Genomic DNA, 15,096 nt, shown 5'->3' on the forward strand with positions numbered 1-15,096 from the left:
CACGTCCTCCTCAGTCCTTACGGAGGACAGGGCAGGGCTGTGCACCCACATTTGTCTCAGAGAGGCCCGAAAGGGCCACAGCTGGTCATCACAAATGCGTGCCCCAGCTGTGCTCTCCAGGCATCTCAGCCTCACAGCCGCCCCCACAAAACTGCCCCATGTGCTGCTTCCCGCTACTCGAGTGTCTTGTCGTGACACTAACAAAGTACCACAGACCACATGGTTTGAACAAGAGAAGTGTGGCCATGTGTGATGACTCACACCTGTCATCCCTGTGCTTTGGGAGGTGACATCAGCCTGGGCAACAAAGCAAGACTCCATCTCTACAGGACATTTAAAAATAAACTAGCCAGGTGTGGTGGCACGTGTCTGTAGTGCCAGCTACTCAGGAGGCTGAGGTGGGAGGATCACTTGAGCCCAGGAATTCAAGTCTGCAATGAGCTATGATCATACCCCTGCACTCCAGCCTGGGTGACAGAGCGATAGCTGTGGAAGGAAGGGAAGGAAAGGGAGGGGAGGGGAGGGGAGGGGGAGGGGAGGGGGAGGGGAGGGGGAGGGGGTAGGAGAAAGAAACTCTTCTCTATGCATTTCCCCCCACCCCCAGTTTTTTTTTTTTTTTTTTTTTTTTTTTTTTTTTTTGAGACGAAGTCTTGCTCTATTGCCAGGCTGGAGGGCAGTGGTGCAATCTTGGCTCACTGCACCCTCTGCCTCCCGGGTTCAAGCGATTCCCCTGCCTCAGCCTCCAAAGTAGCTGGGATTACAGGCATCCACCACCACGCCTGGCTAATTTTTTATATTTTAGTGGAGACGGGGTTCCACCGTGTTGACAAGGCTGGTGTCGAACTCCTGACCTCAGGTGATTCCCCCGCCTCAGCCTCCCAAAGTGCTGGGATTACAGGCATGAGCCGCCGTGCCCAGCGGGCCGTCACCTCTTAGGAGTGCGAGCGTCTGGAGGCGGCTGGCTCTGAGACTGGAGCTCGGTGCTTCCGTGTGGTGCTGCCACCAGGGGTGTTATGGGGGTGTCTGAGTGAGCCGGTTGGTTCCCCAGTCTCCCTCGTCACCCGCCCTGTTGTCCTGTCGCAGGGGTCTGCCTACGGACCGGTACATGTGGAGCGATGCCTCGGGGCTGCAGGAGTGCACCAAGGCTGGCACGAAACCCCCGTCCCTGCAGTGGGCCTGGGTGAGGCCCCGCTGCCCCCTGGGGGGTTGGGAATCCGCCCTCCCACCCCTCCTCGCCCCTCCTCGAGTGTTCTGACTGCCATCTGGATTTGGGGGTTCCCATCCTCACTGACCCACTCCTCCCAGGTTTCCGACTGGTTCGTGGATTTCAGCGTCCCGGGGGGCACGGACCAGGAGGGGTGGCAGTACGCCAGCGACTTCCCTGCGTAAGCCTCTCCCTGCACAGGGCCTTCGGGCCAAGTCCTGAGTGTCAGGGCCCTGGAGTGTGTGGCCTCCGTCCTCACTACTCTTCCAGGTTGAACCCTGCCCCCTAGACCTGGCCAAGGAGCAGATCCCTGGTGCCAGCCCTGCTACTGGAGGGGGAGGGGCCAGCGGAGGGGCTGGGAGGGACCCAGGAGACTGTTCCCGGCACACATGGCACCTCTGGCCTCTGTGCATGGCACGGGTAGGAGCGCCATGGCTCCCCCATGCCACGTTCATCCCTGCTGTGCCAGGCACGGGCTCTGGGAGGGTCAGATGGTGGCACCCGGGGCACCAGACTGAGGGGCTTGAGGAGGGCGAGTGGCCTCGACAGCCTTCGCAGGGTCAGCTCTTGGGGGCTTTGAGCCAGGCCCTGAGTGATGGGGGTTCAACACGAGATGTCAGTTGAAAGGGCAGCGTGGGCCCCTCAGAGAGATGCAGTCCCCGTCCCGAGGCCCTGGACCCTGGTGGCGCAGGTGCACGGTGTGTGCAGACCCTTCATGGCACAGCCTCAGCCTGTTGGAAGATGCAGTCAGGACAGCCTGAGCTGGGGCCAGAGCCAGGTGGCTTCTGAGCAGACCAGGACCATCCCGTCGGCCACAGCCAGGCCTCCTGGACCACCCTCCCCTCAGCCTCGGGCCTCATCCTGACCGAGAGCTCTTGCTCCCCAAAAGGGCTCTGACGGGGCCTGGGGAGGGGAGGGCTGAGTCCTCTTAGCCTGACCCCTGACAGGTGACTGCTATGCTCCAGCCCCAGAGAGGACCGGACCCCCTTCCCCAGGGAGCCTTCAGCCCCTGGGAGGCCCCAACCCCCGGGAGGCCCTCCCTGCAGGTCCCTGGGGCTGCACTCAGCCCTGACCCTGCCGGGGCAGCTAGGAAGCGTCTCCCAAGAGCCACGCGTGGTGACACCTCCTCCTCTGAACCCCGTCCATGGCTTCCACCCAGTCCCCATGCCCTGTAACGGGTAGAACAAGAATGTTGACGTGCACGGTCCCTTTCCAGAAACTTCCACGAAGTGGCCCTGATTTCATCTTCTTCCTCCTTGCAGCTCATACCATGGGTCCAAAACGATGAAGGATTTTGTGAGGAGGAGGTGCTGGGCCAGGTGAGGCAGGGCTGCAGGGTGACTGTCACAGTCAGGCTCCTGGAGGAGCCAGCCCTGAGGGAGCTCTGGTTCCCCGCACCCCGGGCCACATCTGGCCTCTGACCTCAGTCCCAGGGGAAGAAGCAGTGGGGAGTAGGGTGAAGAGGGAAGCTGAATCTAAGTAAATGTCAGCCCAGGAAATGCCCGCAGGCTCGCAGTGCTCTCTGGTTTCAGAAGAGTTTGTTTTCATGAACAAATAAGAGAAATGTCACTGGCACGCTCCACCTGTAAGCTGGACAGAGAACGCCACCTGGCTGGGGGTGGGGATGGGGTGGGGTGGGGTGGGGGTGGGGAAGAGGCCACCTCTGGGCCCCTCTTTCCACCCACCCCGGGGTTGACTGCTTTCCTCCTCCTGGCTCCAGTGGGGGAGGCCCTGGAGCCTGGCGGTCACCTTGGGGTCCCCGGGCTGTGTCCGCTCTCCACTGTACAGAAAATGCAAGCTGGTGACCAGCGGGCCCTGGCTGGAGGTGCCCCCCATCACCCTCAGGGACGTGTCCATCATCCCGGAGAGCCCGGATGCCGAGCGGAGCGGGCACAGCATTGCCCTCTGGGCCATCAGTGACAAGGGGGATGTGCTGTGCCGCCTGGGCGTGTCGGCGCTCAACCCCGCGGTGAGTGCCGGGGCCAGATTCTTCCTGCAATGAGGACCTTCCTCTGGAGTCCAGCTGGGCTGGGACCCTGCTCAGGACAAGCCCCTAGGACCAGTGGACACTGCCTGTGGTCCGAGTGGGTCCCTGTGCCCTGGGGCAGTTGGCCCAGGAATGAGGCCAGTGGGGCGGGGGTGACAGAGGTGGGCCCAGGGGACACCGTGGTTCTTTGGCACCTGGTCCTTGGTGGTCAGCACCGCGGTGAGGTGCACACGCCCACAGGGGCGCTTTCCCTGCTCGCAGGAGGATGAGATACGCCCAGGATTTCAACAAGCACCGAGATCAGGCTGGGTGGGGCTGTGTGATTCCCGGCTGTCCCCCAGCCACCCGTGCTGCCCAACTGCTAGGCCCATTTCTGCTGGGCCTGGAGGTGGGGCCCTGGGGGTGGGGGCTCTGGTGATCTCAGCACCCCCCCTCGCCGTCCCCAGGGCTCCTCCTGGCTGCACGTTGGCACTGACCAGCCCTTCGCCTCCATCTCCATCGGGGCCTGCTACCAGGTGTGGGCCGTGGCAAGGGACGGCTCCGCCTTCTACCGGGGCTCCGTGTACCCCTCGCAGCCGGCCGGTGAGTGCCGCGCCCCAGGAGCCCCTGCAGTGCTCACCTTCCGTCCAAGCTGACGTTTGCCAAACATCCCCTCTGGGCCAGGGTCCCCCAGAAGCCGTGTCCCCCCACTCTGGGACTGACTGGGAGGTGGTCACCCTGGCGATGGGGCAGCCGGAGCCAGGCCTGCCTGGCCCTTCCCACGGTGGCCCCTGTGTCTTGGCCCTGCAGGGTCTACTCCACAGTGACCACTCTAGTGGCCGTCTGGGAGGACGGCCTGTGCTGGCTTGTTTTTCTCCAGATGTCCAGTATCCAACATGGGACACTGGTACTCAGCTGCCCTCTACACAGGGATGGGTTAGGGGGGCAGCCCCTGAGGCTGGGTCTCCACCGTGAGCTGCCCTGGAAGCCTTTGTGTTGCGCTGGTGAGATGAGTCCATCAGAGCCCGCCACGGCTTCCAGTGCTCCAGGCATGGTGCTGGGTGGATGGCAGCGCACGGCTCAGCTCTGTGTGGCCCACAGCTGACACCAGGCTCCACATCTGAGAGGCAGCTGGGGACCGAGGCCCTCAGCCCCACCTGGCCCACATAAGCAGGAGGTGGCCGTGTGCCTGAGTCAGCCTCCCCTTCTCAGGTGACTGCTGGTACCACATCCCATCCCCGCCAAGACAGAGGCTGAAGCAGGTGTCCGTGGGGCAGACGTCGGTGTATGCCCTGGATGAGAATGGCAAGTTGCTCTTTTTTAAAATTTTTAATGTTTTGACTGGGCATGGTGGCGCACACCTGTAATCTCAGCGCTTTGGGAGGCTGAGGCCAGCGGATCACCTGAGGTCAGGAGTTCGAGACCAGCCTGGCCAATGTGGTCTGCATGACACAGTGAGACTGTCTCAAAAAAAAAAAAAAAACTAATTTTTGTGAGTACAGAGTGGGTGTATATATTATGGGGTACATGAGATGTTTTGATACATAATATGGCATGCCATACATAATAATCACAGCAGAGGAAAGGGAGTATCCATCCCCTCAAGCCTTTATGTTACAAACAATCCAATTATACTCTTTTAGTTATTATTATTATTATTATTATTATTTTTTGAGATGGAGTTTCGCTCTTGTCTCTCAGGCTGGAGTGCAGTGGTGCGATCTCCGCTCACTGCAACCTCCACCTACTGGGTTCAAGCGATTCTCCTGCCTCAGCCTCCCAAGTAGCTAGGATTACAGACACAGGCCACCACACCTGGCTAATTTTTATATTTTTAGTAGAGGCGGGGTTTCACCATATTGGCCAGGCTGGACTTGAACTCCTGACCTCAGGTGACCCACCCACCTCGGTCTCCCAAAGTGCTGGGATTACAGGCGTGAGCTACCACACCTGGCCCTCTTTCAGTTATTTTAAAATGTACCATTAGCCGGGCACAGTGCTCATGCCTATAATCCCAGCACTTTGGGAGCCCGAGGTGGGCAGATCACTTGAGGTCAGGAGTTTGAGACCACCCTGGCCAACTTAGTGAAACCCATCTCTACTAAAAACACAAAAATTAGCTAAGTGTGGTGGCACGTAAGTGCCAGCCTCCCAAAGTGCCTGTAGTCCCAGCTACTCAGGAGGCTGAGGCAAGAGAATCACTTGAACCTGGGAGGAGGAGATTGCAGTGAGCCAAGACATGCCACTGCACTCCAGCCTGGGTGACAGAGCAAGACTCTGTCTCAAAAAATAAAATAAAATAAAAATTAAAAAATTAAAAATAAAATGTACCATTAAAAAAATCTTTTTTTTTTGAGATGGAGTTTCACTCTTGTTGCCCAAGCTAGAGTGCAGTGATGTGATCTTGGCTCACTGCAACCTCCACCTCCCAGGTTCAAGCGATTCTCCTGCCTCAGACTCCCAAGTAGCTGGGATTACAGGTGCCCGCCACCATGCCCAGCTAATTTTTTTGTATTTTTAGTAGAGACGGGGTTTCACCATGTTGGGCAGGCTGGTCTCTAACTCCTGACCTCAGGTGATCTGCCCACCTCTGCCTCCCTAAGTGCTGGGATTACAGGCATGAGCCACCGCGCCTGGCTCTGTTGTTTTTTGACTTTATAATAATGGCCAGTCTTGCAGAAATCGAATGGTATTAATATCTCAGTGTGGTTTGGATTTGCATTTCTCGGATGATTAGTGGTATTGAGCATTTTTTCATATGTTTGTTGGTCATTTGCATATCTTCTTTTTTTTTTTTTTCTTTGAGACAGAGTTCTGCTCTTGTTGCCAGGCTGGAAAGCAGTGGATGCAATCTCGGCTCACTGCAACCTCTGCCTCCTGGGTTCAAGCAATTCTCCTGCCTCAGCCTCCCAAGTAGCTGGGATTACAGCCATATGTCACCACACCCGGCTAATTTTGTATTTTAGTAGAGACGGGGTTTCTCTGTGTTGGTCAGGCTGGTCTCTCGACCTCAGGTGATCTCGACCTCAGGTGATCCGCCCGCCTCAGCCTCCCAAAGTGCTGGGATTAAAGATGTGAGCCACCGCGCCCATCCGCATGTCTTCTTTTGAGAAATGTCTATTCATGTCATTTGACCACTTTTGGATGGGATTATTGGTTTTGTGTGTGTGTGTGTGCTGATTTGTTTGACTCCTTCTAGATTCTGGTTATTAGTCCTTTGTCAGTTGCATAGTTTGCAAATATTTTCTCCCATCCTGTGGGATGCCTCTTTACTCTGATGATTACTCCTTTTGCTCTGCAGAAGCTTTTTAGTTTAATTAGGACTCCTTTATGTATGTTTCTTTTTGTTGCATTTGCTTTTGGGATCTTAGTCAGAAATTCTTTGCCGAGGCAAAGCCCTTGAATAGCTTTTCCTAGGTTTTCTTGTAGAATTTTTATGGTTTTAGGTCTAGATGTAAGTCCTTGATTCATCTTGAGTTGATTTTTTAACACGGTGAGAGAGACAGATCCAGTTTCATTATTGTACATGCAACTTCCAGTTTTCCCAGCACCACTGATTGGATAAACTGTCCTTTCCCCAATTTCTGCTTTTGTACGCTTTCTCAAAGATCAGTGGGTTGTAGATATCTGGCTTTATTTCTTGGTTCTCTCTTCTGTCCCATTGGTCTATGTGTCTATTTTTTTTTTTTCATAAAACAGAACAAGATTACATTTCAATTTACAACTTCTGTATAACCAAAAAAATAAAACACCACAATAACATGAATGAGAAAAAACATATTTGCAATTCTAGACAAAATGTTATCCTCTTTAATCATAAATGAACTCTTCAGAAATCAGTACAAAGAGACTAACATTATAAGGGAAGTGAAAATAAAAGGAACAGAGGAAAATGGAATAGCACAAATGAGTTATAAGGCTACATGAAGACGATCCAGTTAATGTTAATAACTGAGAAAGCAATTTCATTATAAGTTACATTATCGATCCTTACAAATACTGATTATCTGATGTTTGTACAGCTTTGGGAAGTGAAGAATTCTCAAATACTGGGGAAACTTACTCTAGTCATGGGGAGTTTACTCAAATATGTAGATTTTTGCATAAACTTGGCCCAAACAGTTCCAAACCATACGAATCACTCCAACAAAGTAATCAGATACACACCCACGCACATACACATACCTATTTACTACATAGAAAATGTGTAAGTAATATATCATCCCCAAAAACTACTTAGGTATCAACTGGTGTATAATACATTGGCGGGGGGTGGGCTATGTGTCTGTTTTTATAGCAGCACCATACTGTTTTTGTTACCATAGGCTTGTAGTATAATTTAAAGGCCAGTATTGTGATGCCTCCAGATTCATTCTCTTTGGTTAGAATTGCTTTGGACATTCAGGCTCTTTGTGGGTTCCATATGAATTTTAGGATTTTTTTTTTCTAATTCTGTAAAAAATGATGACAGTATTTTAATAGAAATTGCATTGACTCTGTAGATTGCTTTGGGCAGTATGGTCATTTTCATGATATTGATTTTTCCACTGATTCATCCCATACTCATCAATCCATGAGCATGGGATGCATTTCCATTTGTTTCTATCATCTCTGATTTCTCTCAGCAGTGTTTTGTAGTTCTCCTTGTGGAGATCTTTCACCTCCTTGGTTATATACATTCCCAGGCATTTTGTGTTATTTTTTGCAGCTGTTGTAAAAGGGGTTAATTTGATTCTCAGCCTGGTTGCTGCTGGCATGTAGCAGTGCTACTCATTTGTGTGCATTGATTTTGTAACCTGAGACTTTCCCGAACTCATGTGTCAAACTTAGGAGTCTTTTAGAGGAGTCTTTAGGGTTTTCTAGGTATTTGATCCTATCATGGGCAAACAGAAACACCGTGACTTCCTCTTTTTCGATTTGGATGCCCTTTCTTTCTTTCTCTTGCCTGATTGCTCTGGCTAGGACTTCCCTTGTCCACAGTTTCTGCTTCAGCAGAAAGAGGATCAGGACGCCGGCCGTGCCCAGCACAATAGGGTGATTATGAGGCTTGGGGGACGCCCTGAGTGTGCAGAAGGCAGAGCTGGCCGCAGCCCAGGCTCCTGAGTGTGGAGAAGTGGAGGAGGCTGTGGCCCTGACTCAGGGACCAGGACCCTCCTGCCTCCCCGGCAGCTTCCCAAACTCTGAAGTGGTTAGAGCGGGGCCTGGCCACTGGCTGCTGGGCCGCACGGGCAGGAGGGGCCAGGAAGGTCTTTCTCTTTATCTTCACTGCTTCTTTCCCCAGGAAACCTGTGGTATCGCCAGGGGATCACGCCCAGCTACCCGCAGGGCTCCAGCTGGGAGCACGTGTCCAACAACGTGTGTCGAGTGTCCGTGGGGCCTCTGGACCAGGTGGGGGTGCTCAGGGGGTATCGGGCGCTTGGGGTGCTCTGGTTCCCTCTCTGGTCTCCCCCATCCCATGCCCAGCCGTCCCACGGCAGCTGGGGCTGAGAGCTTCATGGGGTGTGTGCTCCAGGTCTGGGTGATCGCCAACAAAGTGCAGGGCAGCCACAGCCTGAGCCGGGGGACAGTGTGTCATCGCACGGGCGTGCAGCCCCACGAGCCCAAGGGCCATGGCTGGGACTACGGCATCGGGGTGAGCGGGGGCCATGGTCTGGGGCTGTGTGGTCACCTTGTGTCCTGTGGGACCGTCCCCTGGGACCCGGGGTCTGGGTTGGAGGGAGGCCCCCAGGCAGAGCCCCTCCAGGATCCTGGAGTCCCCGAGTCCCCTGGTGACATAGCTCTCTCCTTCCAGGGAGGCTGGGACCATATCTCTGTCCGGGCCAATGCCACCAGGGCCCCCCGGAGCTCGTCCCAGGAGCAGGAGCCAAGTGCCCCGCCAGAGGCCCATGGCCCTGTCTGCTGCTGAGGCTCCCCCACGCACCTAGATGCAGTGATGGTGCAAGGTTTGGGCGATCAAGGCTGAGCCATTCTTGTGCTGAAGTGTGTACTGTGAGAGCGATGTCGCCCTGGTGGACTCTGGAGGGAACCTGGCCCCAAGGCTGCGGCCACTTCACAGGCACTGGTTGAGACGGCCCCGAAATGTGAAGCTCCACGGACACTCCTGCACATGTCCCCGTCTGCAAGGAGCCCTGGTGGTGTGGGGCATGGGCTGGGAGGGGCCTCCCACCCTTCCCTTCCCCTCTCCCTCCTGCCTTTCCAGGACTAGAACCCAGAACCTGGAGCCCTCCAGGAACACCGGGCCTGGGGCAGCAGAGCCCAGGATGGAGCCCGCCTGAGCTGGCATCTCAGACAGCACCCGGGCCCCGCCACCCCTGACCAAGCAGTATGGCTGTGGGGCTCAGGGCCTCTTTACCATATGCAGTGACCATTTCTCAGAGCAGGACTTGCAAAGAGGCTTTCATTTCAAAAGTGAAGGAAGGAGGCCGGGCGCCGTGGCTCACGCCTGTAATCCTAGCACTTTAGGAGGCTGAGGTGTGCAGATCACCTGAGGTCAAGAGTTTTGAGACCAGACTGGCCAACATGGTGAAACCCCATCTCTACTAAAAATACAAAAAAAAAAAAATTAGCTGGGCATGGTGGCGGGCACCTGTAATCGCAGCTACCTGGAAGGCTGAGGCAGGAGAATCGTTTGAACCCAGGAGGCGGAGGCTGCAGGGAGCTGAGATCGTGCCGACGCCCTCCAGCCTGGGCGACAGAGTGAGACTCCATCTCAAAAAAAAAAAAAAAAAAAAGTGACGGAAGGAGACAGCAGATTGGAAATAACACTGGAGTAGATGGGATTGGATGGGATGTTCTCTTCCCTGAGGGGGCCGGGGTACCAGACAGGAGGCTGGGAGAGGATGAGAGGCTGCCCTGTGGCCGGAGGCAGTGTCCGTGTGCGCAGTCACCGTCACCAACCCCCTTTTGGCCCCTTCCCCAGACGTGCTGGCGGACAGGGGCTTCTTGGATCAGATCATGTTGTAGGGGGTGCAGACTGCAGGCTCCTGCGGGGAGCAGGACTGTGTCCGTCAGCGGTGGCCGTGGGCTGTGCACACGGACCCTCAGCCCATCCTGCACATGGAGCAGGGCGCACAGTCACGCTCCATCCTGTGGCGAGAGCCCGGCCCGGCCAGGCGAGGCAGAAAGCGTCGGCCAAGTGGCCCCGACCCATCCAGAGGCCTCTCAGCTGCTTTTTATCCCTCTGTGCCCCATTTGGGGGTTTGCTTCCTCCACCTGGACACTTTGCCCGGGAGGTCATCAGAGCCCAACCCCAGGCTCTGCCCGGTTGGAGAGGGGATGACTGTGCCATCACCTGACCTTCCTAGGGTCCTGGTCTCACTGTCAGCAGGGGGTCCGTTGTGTCTGTACAATATGGGGTTTGTCACCCAAAAGCTGATGCTGAGAAAGGTCTCCCTGGGGCCCCGCCCGCCGGCATCTGAGAGACCTGGTGTTCCGGTGTTTCTGGAAGTGGGTCGCAGTGCCGCCGGCTGGGAAGCTCTCAGATCAATCACGGGAAGGTCCTGACAGTGGTGGCCACCTGGAACCACCCTGTCCTGTCTGTTTACATTTCTCTATCAGGTTTTCTTTGGGCATTACGGTTTGTTCCCCTACAACAGTGACCTGTGCATTCTGCTGTGGCCTGCTGTGTCTGCACGTGGCTCTCAGTGAGGTAGGGGGAGGGCGTCACCCTGCAGAACGGCAGAGCGACGCGTCCTCTCGCTGCTGAGCACCAACTGTTTACCTGCCCAGCATCACTTCCTCAGATGCTTTACTCAATAAACATTTCCCCTGGAGTGTCCATGCCTTGGTGTTTTTATCGATAACATTGATTGATTAAAACGTGTGGTTCCCCGCGTGCCTGAAGCAGACATTGCCGTGAAATCTTTTATTTTTTGTTTTATGACACAGCATCAATTTCATGAATACTTTGAGAGGGCCATTAGAAAAAATAAGCCAGTTTGGGTCATTTGAGAATCATTTTCAGCACAATTACAGCGGGGGCACGGGCCGTGCGGCTCCGGCTGGGTTTTCCCAGACGCAACAATCGCGGTTCTGGCTTCTCCGCGGGTGGGGATGGGGATCGCGCCTCCGGAGCTCTCAGGGCGTCTGTCTGCCGAAGGGTGGGTGCGTCCACAGCCCCGGGGGACGGCGCGTGGGTCTCTCACCCACTTATGCGGGGACTTGAGGGAACTCAGCCCGATGGCCGAGGCAGGGGCTCCCCACAGGATAAAAGGATCCAGCCTGGCCTTAGGGTCCAAGAGGAGGGCCAAGGGAGTGGGCCTGGCCTCTGTCCCCTCTCCTCCTCGAAACACTGGACACCCCGAAGCGAGACTATGGCTACTGAGTATCCTGTGTGATGTGGCCACAGGGTGTCCCCTCTGGCCTCAGGGGAAGAAGGACTGGCTGCTCGGCCCAGGTCACCCTTTAGGAAGCAGAGGAGGTGCGGGTGCCAGTTCAGGGCAGAAAGAGCCACTGAGGCCATTGTCCTGAAGGCGGTGACCCCCAGGCCCTCCTGCTGCCCCCCGGGAAGCCCTGGGCTGTGCTAGACACCGGGTCCAGTCTTCGTCTCCTGGACCGAGGCTCTTCTGGGCTTTCGGGCTCAGCTTGTCGGTCCATTCAGCAAGTTCAGGGGCGGACTGAGCCCTGCTCTGGCCATGGCTCAGCCGGAAACAAGAGCTGCCAGGTTTGTAGCACCTGAGTACCCCCGCTGGTGAGGTCTTTGTCATCTTGAGTCCCCGCTGGGCAGGTGTCCCACAGCAGGGGAGCCCCGAGCTCTCGCTGTCCCAAGCTCCCACCTGCATCCAATCTCAGCCCACAGTGGTGGACCACCCTGACCTTCCAGACTGCCCCCTCCCAAGGGGCAGACCCAGCATCCCGGAGTCCCCACCCCGAGCTGTGCTGAAGGGCAGCCGGGGCGGTAGGGCCAGGACCAGACCAGGCCTCTGATAAAGGCTCATCGAAATGAGACCTACGTGCCCGGGCCACCTTAAGGGGCCCTGACCAGGAAAATCAGGCCTGAAGCTGCCAATGCCAGATACTCAGGGTACCTGTGTCCTTACGTGGCTAGGCGTGACCCCAAGCCTGCTGGTACATGCAGCCTTTGGCACCACGACCCCCACCTTGGGGAGGGCAAGGCCACCTGGTGGGGACGGGCCAACCAGGGCCCTTGGTCTCAGCTGTGGCAGCCACATCCCTGGGCCAGCTTGGCCCTGAGGGCCTTCAGGACATCCCTGGGCAGAGGCATGAGGGAGGGGAGAGCCAAGTGGCCAAGTCCGGCAGAGCCAGTGGGGCAGGAACGCCCAGCAGAAGGAAGCTGGGCTTGGGGAGGCAGAGATGTGCCAAGCGGCCAGGCCCAGCCATGAGGATGAAGTACCTGGGTGGGGGAAGGGATATACCTGCCACCCCAAGGCTCCACCAGGCAGAGAGACCCAACGGGCTGCCAACTCAGACCAGGACCCAAGCACATCGTAATGTCCTACAGACACAGCATGGTGCCAATTATATGATAACCCCACATCAGTGAGAATAAGTAACGGCGGTGGCGGGGGCTGGAGTGGGGCATACTTGGTCCCTGCGCGGGCCGGGGCTGAGCAGGAGGCCTCAGAGCCACTCTTGGGGGGCAAGAAAGGGCCTTGGGGCTTCTCTCCCATGCCCAGAAGGGCTGCACCAGGAACACCCAGCCCTGTCTCCTGCTCCAGCTCCACAGCACCCCTCACACCCTGCCCCAGACCCTCCACAACCAGGCACAGCCTGGGGTCACCACATCCAGGAGCCCCCACTCGGGAGGAGGGAGGAAGAGACTCCTGCTCCTCCCCACTATTCAACCTTTGAGGAAGAATTTGAGATCATCTGATTAGATTTTCTGGCAGCTCCAACCATCTCAGATTGGCCCCACTCCCTGAGCAGCCTTGGGCTCTGCCAGGCTTGTCCCGGGCCTCAGTTTACCCCAAATGCGGATGCTGAGCCCAGGCCCCATGTAGCCCTACAATGAAGGTTGGAGGCGGGGGTCCCTTGCCAGGGCCTTGGCTTCGGAAAACCTGCAGGTAACCCTTTTCCTGGGATCTCCCCTTGCCCTGGAGGAAGTCAGGGTGAAGAATCGTTGGTGCCAAGGCTAAGGAGGTTTTTCAACTTTTCCTCCTTTTCAAGGAGACTGCCTGGCTCAATGAAAAATCCAGATCTGCCTGGGCCCTACCCAAAGGCTTGGGCCTCACGCCGCTCTCCAGGGCCACGGCCTCAACTAGGCCACTCGCTGGTCCCCAGTGGGGCAGGAAAAATTGCTCCAGGGAAATGGCTGAATGTTTGGGGGAAAATGGAACCGCTGAGGCCGCGTCCTTGTGGGGTGTTCCCGCCCATTTGGGGCTCGCGGCTTGGAGGGACTGGGGCTGGGAGGAGCAGGCCAGGCAGCCGCGGCCACTTCCACCCCCACCCAGGGCTGGGCGTTAGGTGCCCTCTCGGAAGCTGTGGATCTGGGTGGAGTACCTCTGCAGGTGGCCCTGGGGCTGGGCCTCGGTGGCCCCCAACGTGCCCCCAGCCGCCTGCTGCTGCTGCTGCTGCTGGTAGTGCTGGTAGAGCTTGGGGCCCGGCCCCTCCAGGCCCGGGAGGCGGCTGCTGGACATGGTCAGGATGGTGGCAGTCAGTGATTTGATGTAGTTCTTGGCCAGTGTGAGTGTCTCGATCTTGGAGAGCTTCTTATCGGCGCGCACGTGCGGGATGACTTCACGGAGGGCCTGGAAGGCGTTATTGAGCTTATGCATCCGCTGCCGCTCCCTCTCGTTGCTTTCCAGCCGCCGCTGGATGCTGCTGTCACGACGGCCACCGGGTCCCGAGGGGCCTGGACGCCTGCGCCCGCCCTCGCCCCTCGCCCCTGCTGCAGCCCGGGCCGGCCGGCTCCGCAGACCCTTGGACGGCTCTGGCCCCGGGTTCGGCAGGGACCCCTCTGGCGTCCCCTCCCCAGGGGTGATCTCTGTGTGCTGCACCGGGGCCCGGCGCCGCGGGGGCCGGTTCTTGGTCTTCATGGCCCTGGACTGGCTGTCCCAGGAGGTGGCGGCGGGGAGGTGAGGCCCTTGGAGCTGAAATCCAGAACACAGGACACTCTGTGGTCACCCCCACATGGCCAGGGGACCCTCTGGGGTGCCGTCCCCGGCAGCTTCCTACTTGCTGACAACAATGGTACCAGGGGCAGGGGGTGGCGCTCCGCGACTGGAGATCCTTCTGTTCACACGCTTAGCCCTGGGCTGACCCCACCCCACGCCCCTGCTTTACCTCATACAGACTTCTGGAACCTGTCCCTGTCCCTGCGTCCCCCTTCCTCCTGGGCGACTCACCCTGACCCCTAGATCTTCCTCTGGCCTCACGCCCCTCACGGCCCCCCAGTGCCTCCTGAGCTTGGTGACCTTTGACACTTTGCCTAGACCACCCTGAGACGCGTCCCCCACCCTAGCTTAGGGGGCGCCTCTGCCGGAGGCGGCACTGACTCCTTCGCCCCGTGGGCGGGCAGTGACTCCAGCCACCAGGCTCTCGCTGTCCTGCCCCGCTGGACGTGACACGTGCAGGGACAGCACTGGGGCCAGAACCGCTGCAGACATGGGGCAGCCGTGGAGGTCAGAGGTCGGCAATGGCCAGGGCCTGGCGGCAGCCCCCAATCCCACCACGTGGATGGCCCCCGTGGGGGCTCCGGACAGACCAGAAGTCCCCCACCCGGGTTTCCCCCCAACCCCCACAGCCCCGCCGCCAGGTCCTGCCCCTGGGTTCCCTCCCCGTGGCCCCACCCGAGTTCCCAGCTCCCGGGTTACCTGGGGATCCGCGGCCGCACGCGCCGAGGCTGCCCACGGGGGACAAGGACACGTCGCTTTAGCCGCCCCGGGCGGGGCCGCGGACGCATGCAAATGAGCCCTCGGGGCGGGGGCGGGGCCGGGGCGGGGCCGAGGTCCGGGTGTCCCGGGCTGGC

At 57.6% G+C, this 15,096-nt stretch overlaps 4 protein-coding genes across 4 annotated transcripts in view; 2 read left to right on the forward strand and 2 right to left on the reverse strand.

Annotated features, from left to right (window-relative positions):
- The window catches only part of TECPR1 (tectonin beta-propeller repeat containing 1), a 41,903-nt gene extending 30,886 nt beyond the window's left edge, over positions 1–11,017 (forward strand). Inside the window, exons 17-25 of the mRNA XM_050783942.1 lie at positions 1,084–1,180; positions 1,306–1,385; positions 2,467–2,523; positions 2,993–3,173; positions 3,638–3,773; positions 4,383–4,475; positions 8,452–8,558; positions 8,683–8,802; positions 8,962–11,017. Of these exons, the coding sequence (XP_050639899.1) occupies positions 1,084–1,180; positions 1,306–1,385; positions 2,467–2,523; positions 2,993–3,173; positions 3,638–3,773; positions 4,383–4,475; positions 8,452–8,558; positions 8,683–8,802; positions 8,962–9,075 (985 nt within the window). The 3' untranslated portion in view covers positions 9,076–11,017. The remainder of the gene's footprint in view (positions 1–1,083; positions 1,181–1,305; positions 1,386–2,466; positions 2,524–2,992; positions 3,174–3,637; positions 3,774–4,382; positions 4,476–8,451; positions 8,559–8,682; positions 8,803–8,961) is intronic.
- The window catches only part of BRI3 (brain protein I3), a 128,385-nt gene that overhangs the window by 69,886 nt on the left and 43,403 nt on the right, over positions 1–15,096 (reverse strand). The gene's annotated exons all lie outside the window — the stretch shown is intronic.
- The window catches only part of AIMP2 (aminoacyl tRNA synthetase complex interacting multifunctional protein 2), a 344,265-nt gene that overhangs the window by 12,805 nt on the left and 316,364 nt on the right, over positions 1–15,096 (forward strand). The window lies entirely within an intron of this gene.
- On the reverse strand, positions 11,005–14,383 carry BHLHA15 (basic helix-loop-helix family member a15). Its single transcript, XM_050784168.1, has one exon. It carries the CDS (start codon positions 14,162–14,164, stop codon positions 13,589–13,591), a length of 576 nt encoding a protein of 191 aa, XP_050640125.1. The 5' UTR covers positions 14,165–14,383; the 3' UTR covers positions 11,005–13,588.

This window comes from Macaca thibetana, chromosome 3 (assembly GCF_024542745.1).
Source record: "Macaca thibetana thibetana isolate TM-01 chromosome 3, ASM2454274v1, whole genome shotgun sequence".
Classification (NCBI taxonomy): Eukaryota; Metazoa; Chordata; class Mammalia; order Primates; family Cercopithecidae; genus Macaca; species Macaca thibetana.